This window comes from Sus scrofa, chromosome 9 (assembly GCF_000003025.6).
Source record: "Sus scrofa isolate TJ Tabasco breed Duroc chromosome 9, Sscrofa11.1, whole genome shotgun sequence".
Lineage (NCBI taxonomy): Eukaryota > Metazoa > Chordata > Mammalia > Artiodactyla > Suidae > Sus > Sus scrofa.
In genome coordinates, this window is record NC_010451.4 from 67494104 (window position 1) to 67502986 (window position 8883).

The 8883-nt window shown below is 42.6% G+C and overlaps 1 protein-coding gene across 1 annotated transcript; it reads left to right on the plus strand.

Moving 5' to 3' along the window:
• Nucleotides 4685-8007, plus strand: IL20 (interleukin 20). The gene is given in 6 exon segments (XM_021102700.1): nt 4685-4791; nt 4794-4867; nt 5108-5173; nt 5289-5441; nt 6273-6347; nt 7384-8007. Coding segments are annotated over 6 exon segments (528 nt in total). The 5' UTR covers nt 4685-4709; the 3' UTR covers nt 7462-8007.

Sequence of the window (8883 nt, forward strand, 5' to 3'; positions counted from 1 at the left end):
ACCAATTTCTTAACATGACCAGTCCTACTTCTGACCTCCACAGAAGTAGCGTTCACAGCGTATCTTTCACTTGCATGTCCCCTTCGTCCTATTTCACTCTAATTTTAGGCCATCTGGCCATTACTGATGGGTTTCTTTTTCTTTCGTTTTTTTCCCCTTTTTCAGCTACCCCTGAGGCAGAGGGAATTTCCCAGGCCAGGGATTGAATCCAAGCCTCAGCTGCAAACTACGCCACAGCTACAGCCACCCCGGATCCTTAACCCACTGCACCAGGCCTGGGATTAAGCCAGCACTGCCACAGAAACCAGCTGGATCACCTAACCCACTGTGCACAATGGGTGTCTGTGTCTCCATGTTTAGGTTCAGCTAAGCCTGAGATCCTGTGGTTTTAGGATGTACAGAGAAGGAATTTTTAAATTAACATGTGCATTCAATAGGCGCCAAGTTTTGGTGTTTTTTTTTTTTTAATTTATTTTAATTTTTTAGTTTTTTTTAATTTTATGGTGAACCCTCAGCATATGGAAGTTCCTAGGCCGGGGATAGAATCCAGACTGCAGCTGTGACCACATGGCAGCTGCGGCAATGTCAGATCCTTTTTACCCACTATACCAGCCAGGGATTGAACCCACACCCTCACAGTGACCCAAGATGCTGCAGTCAGAGTCTTAACCCACTGCACCATAGTGGGAACTCTGGCACCAAGTATTAAATGAGCAACTACTAGGAGGTGTTGCGTGTTGGGACCACAAAGTTGAACAAGGATCTCTTGTGGGTTACAGATAGGTAACCAAACACTGCAATTCACTGTGAAAAGTACAAAAAAAGGTATATAAAGAGGAGGTTCAAAGAGGTGGGGGATCAAATTTGCCTCGGTAAATGGGGGTGTAGAGAGAGAGAAGTTAGGGTGAGGCAAAAGAGGTTTTTTTTTTTTTTTTTTTTTTTTTTTTTAAATAGGTAAGTTGCATTGGTGTCTGTGCAGAATATGGAATGGATCTATTTGAAAATAATAAAGTATTTTGATAGAGGAAACAGAAAGACTTGGTTATTAAAGTAAAAAGTAAAATTGGGGTTGCGCGAGAATAATTGTTTACTTAATCATCACGGGTAACTTAGAACAAAAGCGCTGAGTTCTTGGTTAACAGAAGGGAAGCGCTTATATTTTCTGAAAGTCTGGGATTCCAAATATTCTTGTCAGATCATGTTTCTCAATTTTACTTTAATCGCAGTTATGACTGAGAAATTGTTTACTTAGCATGAATGATGGAACAACAGGCACGAGCTCAAGAGACAGTTAGATTCGATATTCACACATATTTTCACCATATGTCACACATTACAATGAAAGGTTATGGTCTTCCTTCTCGAGGAACTTTGGGAAGACATTAAAAGGAGGGTTCTGATCAAAAGGTAGAAGAGCAAAGCATCCTAATGACACTGAAAGTCCAAATGGGAAAAGATCTTCTACCTTATCTAGTCTATTGCTCTCATTTTACTGATATGTACATTGAAATCCAGAAAGATGAAATAATACGCCAGTCATCCTGCAAACTCTGGAATCCCTCGACTCAAGCACAGGATTTGAGTGTGAGATACTGAGGAGGAAAAAAAGTTGCAAAGGAATTTATTATACTCTCTCTCATCTTAATAGTTTTCAAAGCATTGCCTGAGGTTAATTGCAGGTGCCTTGATTTAGTCTTGTCTGGATGTGTGGTCTGCCTGATGGATTAGTCCCTGTCTACGAAAATCTTCCAGTGCCATTAGAGACAAAAGGCTAAGATGCATGAAAACATTAGATTCCCTTGTGTGTCAAAGAAAAAGCTGCTACTGGAAGTCAGAGAAGGGAGGGATGGCTTTGGACCAGAGTAGGTCAGGAATAATGAATTGGGGTGCACTCTTAATGGTAAATGGAGGGAAAGTAGAGAAGCCCTTGTTGGAAAGGAATGGTGAGAATAGCAGAGGCAATGGAGAAACAGCAGGGGTGAGCCCACGGTGTCTGGGGCTGGGGAGAAAGCTGGTTTTAGGTGAACTGGATTTAGAGGAGGGGGCAAAATCACCTCCTGGAATTCTCTTCTGGTTTTGTAATTCTGTGATTTTTTTTCTGTCCCCATGACCTTTTTTCCCTTCCTTCTGGAAGAGAGCCAGAAGGAGGCATCCTTTAACCAATAACCATAACCAGCAATCTCCAGAGACATGCTTCTTAGAGGAGGAAGGTGTTGAGGTAATCCAGCCTGCGATTAAACTGCCTTAGGCTAAGAGGAAGTGCAATGCCACCAGAGAAATTCCAAGGGAGTTTCAGCCTCACCTGTGGAAGCTGACTTCCTTCTTTCATGGGACATATATATACACACAGTGGGAAGCCTGCTCGTTTGAGATACTCCTAGAAGACCAGAAGCAGCAGTGCTTCCTGAACTCAGGTAAGAGAACTCCCTACCTGCTACACCGTTCACACACTTCTGGGGATCAGCCCAGTTCTCCCAGTCGTTTACTCAGGGGTGTTCAGGGTCATGTCTAAAGGATCCCTTTCCATTAGGACAAGATATTCTGGAGGATGGGGAATTATCATGTTTATTTTTGTACTCCAGTACCTAGCATGATATTCAAGACGGGGGGTACTCAATAAATGATAAATTGTTGAATATGAGATATATTTACCATACACCCACTATGTTCAAGGCAACTCACATCATTCTCTATTTCAAATGAATCGATCACTCTACTGGGTGCTTGGTGTATAAATCATTCATCATTTTATTTACATGTCAAAACAAATTTCTGGGGTAAGTTTAAGTCTCACCATCTGGGGGCTAAGAAAACAAAACTCCGAGAGGTGAGCAGGCTTGTCCAAGATCACATAGATGGAGAGTGACTAATTCAGGCAGATTTACCCGTGACTTTTCTAGTTTAAAAAGTGAAAGTCCTACATCTTGGATTGCACCCCCCACCCCAAGTCCTGGGAAAACTGGGATAACCTACATCGATGGGGACTTGTAGAGCAGGCGTTTGGACTTAATTCTCAAACCCAGAGGTCTGATACTCTTGGGCTTGGCTTTCTACATGTGCAGCATTCCAGGTCGACACCAATGTAAAGTATACCTAGCCTATTACCTGGCATGTAGGAAAAAAAACAGTAAGCGGTAACGATTATTAATGTATGCTGTGCCAATCCATACTGAAGCTTAAGACAAAGGGGAAAGATCCACGTATCGATCGATTGATCGATCGATCTACCTATCTATCTATCTATTTATATATTGTTTTTATTATTTTATGTATGTTATATGTTTTTATTATTTTATTTAATAAAATAGTATGTTCTATTATTTTATATAATAAAACAATATGTTTTTATTATTTTGTATAATAAAATAATACACGTTTTTATTATTTTCTATATGTTATGTGTTTTTATTATTTTATGTATGTTACTATATATGTTTTTATTATTTTATGTATGTTACTTTTTCCAGGACTTTAAAGTAGTTGAAAATCATTAAAAAAAGGAAAAGCATCTGTATTGCAACTCATATTATTGTTAATTTTAAATATGTTATTTATGTCTCAAACAGAACTGATTATAATTTTACTTTCTGGGTTATAAGGGAAGAAAACTCATCACTAATATTTTCGTTAATTTTGACACCACATTGAATTATTATTTATCTTGATTTTTGTCCCCTTAAATTTTGTACCTGAGTACTTCACTCTCTTCTTCCTACTCTCAGCTCATTATCATTTGATCTTAAAACCCAGCAGATACTATAAAGTGACCTTTTACAGAGCAAGCCTCTCCCCAAGAAGAAATGAGTTCTCTTCTACCTTTCTTCGCCTCCTTTCGGGATCACTTAAGTGATCTTTCATCTGAATTAGGCTAGGAAAGTGCATACTCTTGGATTAGTCCTATGTGTGCTTGACTACAGTCTTCCTGCAGAGGGCACTGTGGAGTCCAGACACCTCAAGAGGGTGGGGAAGAGTTGGGTGGAATCAGGCTGATTGCCCATGAGAACTTGCCTTTCCCTGGCAGATGGATTGTTATGAAACCAGTGACTTTCTATTTGCCTTTGGGGCTGAAATAAATTTGTAATCCCCAAATAACCAATCTGATCTTAGACAAATGCCAAATATAGCTAAGCTCCTCTGCTCTGGGGATGGCCAGATAATCCAGACATTTGCCCTAAATGGCTCAGCCACAGTTTCTATGAGGTTGTGTTTTCCCCCAGTCCCCTGAGAGTCCAGGGGGACCAGAAGCGGGAGCTGCATTGGCATTCTGGAAGGGAAGACTGTATACGTCAATTCCCCAAAACAAGTTTTGACATTTTCCCCGAAATGTCATCCTCTATCTACTCACTGCAAGTGCCTGCTGCTTCAGGTTTTACGTGCTGGGCAATGACAATGAGGTTGGGATGGGGACAGAATAAAGGAGCCAGGGGCTATAGCACCAGCTCATACTTGGTCCCTGAACAAGCATTTGAAGGCTTCTCTTCCAGAAGGCTCAGCAGCATTTCATAGTAAGTTAGATGAATGGGCCAGACAGTCTGAAGCCAGATAAAGCTATTAGGTTTCACCAGGAGACACTGGGGATGAGGGGGTTGTGGGGGGAGGCACTCCTTGGTGACTGGATTGGTTTCTTAAGGCCTGAAAATGGGAAATCATTAAGTCATGCTCTTTCCTTTGAATTCCTAGCTCTTGTGGTCTCCAGATTTTGGCACAAGATGAACCGCTCTGGTCTTCCCCTCTGCCTTCTCTCTGCTGTGTTTTATCTCTTTTGGACACCTTCTGCCGGGCTGAAGACACTCATTTGGGAAGCTGTGTAATCACCGCAAACCTGCAGGGAATTCGAAATGGATTTTCAGAGATACGGGACAGTGTGGTAGGTGTGGGAGGCACTCTCCCTTTCTCTACATGTTTTTCTCTGTCACCCAGCAGTGTGATTACATAGGAGGCAGGCGGGGAATGCGTTCCCAGGAAACAACTGTAGTTCCTAATTTAAAAGGGTTTTGGAGATGGACTCTGCCCACTGGGTTGTGGCAGAAGGGGATGGAAAGCCTTGACGTCTAAGATTCTGGCAGCCGTCACTGACCTGTAATTTCTTGTCTTGCCTTCTGTTTAGCAAGCCAGAGATGAAATCATTGACATCAGAATCTTGAAGAAGACTCAGTCTTTGCAAGACACAAAGGTAAGTGCTTGGTCCATGTGAGTTCTGGGAGGAAATATGAGTCTGGGAGGGGGGCATCTCAATCACCCCTGTCCCTGGCCCCATCCTCCCCCACAACATCTGGTCTTCTTTGTAGCCTGCAGATCAGTGCTGCCTCCTTCGCCATATACTGAGGCTCTACCTGGATAGGGTATTCAAAAACTATCAGACCCCTGACCACCATGTCCTCCGGAAGATCAGCAGACTCGCCAACTCTTTTCTTACCATCAAGAAGGACCTCCGGCTCTGTGTGAGTAAGGGTCATGGGTAAAATGACCCATCTCAGCACATAGCTTCAAGGACTTAGCAATTAGGCGCATTCTTAGCTCCACGTAGTGGATAGAAAACTGAGTCCAAGAATTCTAAGAATCTGTGTTGAGCCATGTGACTAGGCTATAAGAACTCAGTTATATTCACTTTGGTGGCAACATTTTATTTTATTTTTTTATTAAAATATTGTTGATTCACAGTGTGTGCCAATTTCTGTACAGCAAAGTGACCCGGTCATACATATATGTACACATACATTGCCTTTCTTATATTATCTTTCATCGTGGTCTATCTCAAGAGACTGGATAGAGTTCCCATGTTCACTTTTGGATAAATGCTCCATGAAAAATGTCTCAAGAGCTATTTTATGTCACTGATGATTACCTGGTATCCATGAAATTATGCTTCTTCTGTAGGCAAGCTATCCTATGGTGTACTAGTGCATCCTATGTCCAGGCAACTCATCAGCAGACCACAGGACTGAATATCAAGATAGGACCCAGGGATCCAGTTCTCTCTTCCAGGGGCTTTCTGGAGGGAATTAGACTAGAATTGGGCGGAGGTGCAGAACAGGTGGGATACAGTAATCAGAAATATCTTCCAGTGCTGCCTGTTTCTAGAAAGAAGAAATGAGCTCCATATTTGAACCAAAAAAGCTGGCTTCCTCTTCCAGCTGATGACTAGTTCAACAGTCCCAAATAATAAGGTCTGAAAGGACTTTTGTAGGTGAAAGAATAGAATGCCTACCTATGGCAAGGGCAGAAAATCAGCATCTTTAATATAATCTATCATTCTTTGGTATTCTTTTCAGCATGCCCGTATGACTTGCTCTTGTGGGGAGGAAGCAATGGAGAAATATGGCCAGATAATGAGTCACTTCGAAGAGGTATGTGCAGTTTTGGCCTTGATTGGGATGAGGATGTTTTTAGAACTGAGATCATAGAGGGGTGGGATGGGCACTCATACTCAAAGAAATCCTACAGCCCCCAGGTTAATCGCTCTCTGAGCTCACATGGCCCATCCCTCTGGTTTTACTCAAGGAATACTCATTCAGGCTCTAGAAGAGTATTACCTCTGAAAGATCCTCTGGGAATCAAGAAGGAATAGCCATGATTCCATCAAGTCACTTCAGACACATCTGGACCTTCCAGCTATACAAACAAGAGGCAATTGTGTTCCGACATTCGCACACTTATCCATACCCTCAAAACAGTGGTTCACAATTTCACACAGGCCCACACCATGATGTTTCTCACCTCAATGCCTTTGCACATCTGCCAGGAAGGCCAGAGTCCTTTCTTCACTCACTAATTCCTACGCATCCTTTAACACTCAGCCTAGGCATCACCTCCAGGAAGGGTACTGTCTGCCTCCCTTGGAGTCAGGTGCCTCCTTGCCATCCTGTAGCGATTCTCTCATCTATTCACCACACTACATTTTAATTCCCCACTTTTATTTTTCCCCCTCAATTGATTATACATGCCCTGTGGCCAATGGCGGTGCTATTCATCTCTGAATCCCTAGCCAGCCAAATGTCTAGCACAATACGTATTTATTCAACTGAAGGATGCACAGTAGGCACACACACACACATGCACGTGCACGCACACACACACAGAAACACACATCTTGCTTTCAAAAACAGCCCACGTGATTCAATAGGCTTGGATTGTGGTCCCAATTTTGGTACCCACCCTGGGGTCTCAGTTTCCTGGTGTAAAACTGGGGTGATGGACTCAATGATTTTCCTTCCTCTTGTGAGATCTTGAGGTTCCATTATGTCCTGGAAGCTTTTCATTTTGGAAAAAAAAAAATGCTCTGCTGACAAGCCCCAACAGATCTACCAGTGAAAGGAGAGGATTAACTTGGAGCCCATGTTGTCTCTTCATGAGCTGCTCATCACTTCACTTTGTGTCTTCCAGCTTCAGCCTCAGGCAGCAGTGGTGAAGGCTCTGGGGGAACTAGACATTCTCCTGCAATGGATGGAGGAGACAGTCTAGGAGGAAAGTGATCTCGGCCAAGACTCCCAGGCTTTGCACCCATGGAGGCGTGACTCCCAACCACCATCTCTTTGTTATGTAACTTAGTGCTGGTCACCATGTATATTATTTATTTATTATTTGTTTCCTTAGTGTAGTTGTCTTCATGTGTTTCTACTGTTAATCCAGAGCACAGTTTTTAAGATTTTCATAATATCTTTTCTACTGTTGAATGTATTTATTAGCTAATATATTTATTTATTTTTGCTATTTAACTTATTTATTTTTGTATTCAAAGATAAGACTTTTAAAAACAACTCACAGATTGTATTTATAACCTGACTAGAGCAGGTTTTTCGTATGGTAAACAAACCCTCTAAATTCTAGAGGAATGGCTAGAATTTGATTAAGGATTACTGACTGCTGATGCTCTATGAGACATTAAAGACTCGACCAATGGCTGCCCAGGGCGGGTTGTGGAAGAGGAAGTTCTGACATGAAATTATAGCCTTGTCTTACAAGTACTGACCACTCCTACTCAACTCCCAGCCCCCAAACTGCTGTATCTTCTGGCTATGGAATCCCGTGTAGCCAGAATGTATTTTTACAAATAAAGTTTTCTTTGCGTAATGTCTGCTTGGAGTTTGAAAATGCTTCCGGGGCAGAAGCAATGGTGGGAATGAGCTTCAATCTCATCACTGAGAGACCTCTCCTCCTTTGGGAAGGTGATGCCAGAGGGAACCACAGCCTTCTCTCCCCTGCAAATGCATTCCCAGCTCCATCTCCTAATCCACCACAGCTCTGACTCCACGACTCTGCCTCGCTTATAAAGGGACTGTGACTGGATGAGGCCCATCAGCCCTCCTGCTTGCGCCTTGCTAGCGTTGAGCACTGTCTTTTCTGTACTGCTGCTTTCTTTCTCATTTCAGGCTCTCACACTTTTGCATCAGAGGTTTTTTTTTTTTTTTTTTCTTTGCATCAGAGGTCTTGATCGTAGCACAAATCACAATGGCCGGGAACCCATTACAAGGGTTAAGAACACACAGGTGCAAAATGTAGTTCCTAAATCCAGCCCAGGGAGGTGCATGAACCCTCCCTTGAGGCCTTCCCATTTTGGATTCTGGTCAGCTCCATGGTCTAGGTCGTTCCTGGATCAAGTCTTTGTAGGTGGGATTCATTATTAAGTTAGTATTGTCTTTCCAGGCCCCCTTTTCCAAGGAATGCTGAGCTTCCCTGGGCTCCAGTGAGCCAGAATTCTGTCCTGCGTGGCTTGCCGCCTCCCTTCCCAGCTTCTCTGAACTGCACCTCAGCCTAGCAGTTTCATCTTCTCAATTTCAGGATTAGCTGACCAGTGTTTCAATAGTGGATTTTCCTTGCTGCTTCTGGTATCTGCTCTCTGTCCTCATTCCCAGTGAAGTTTAAATCACTTTATGATTTTTTTCT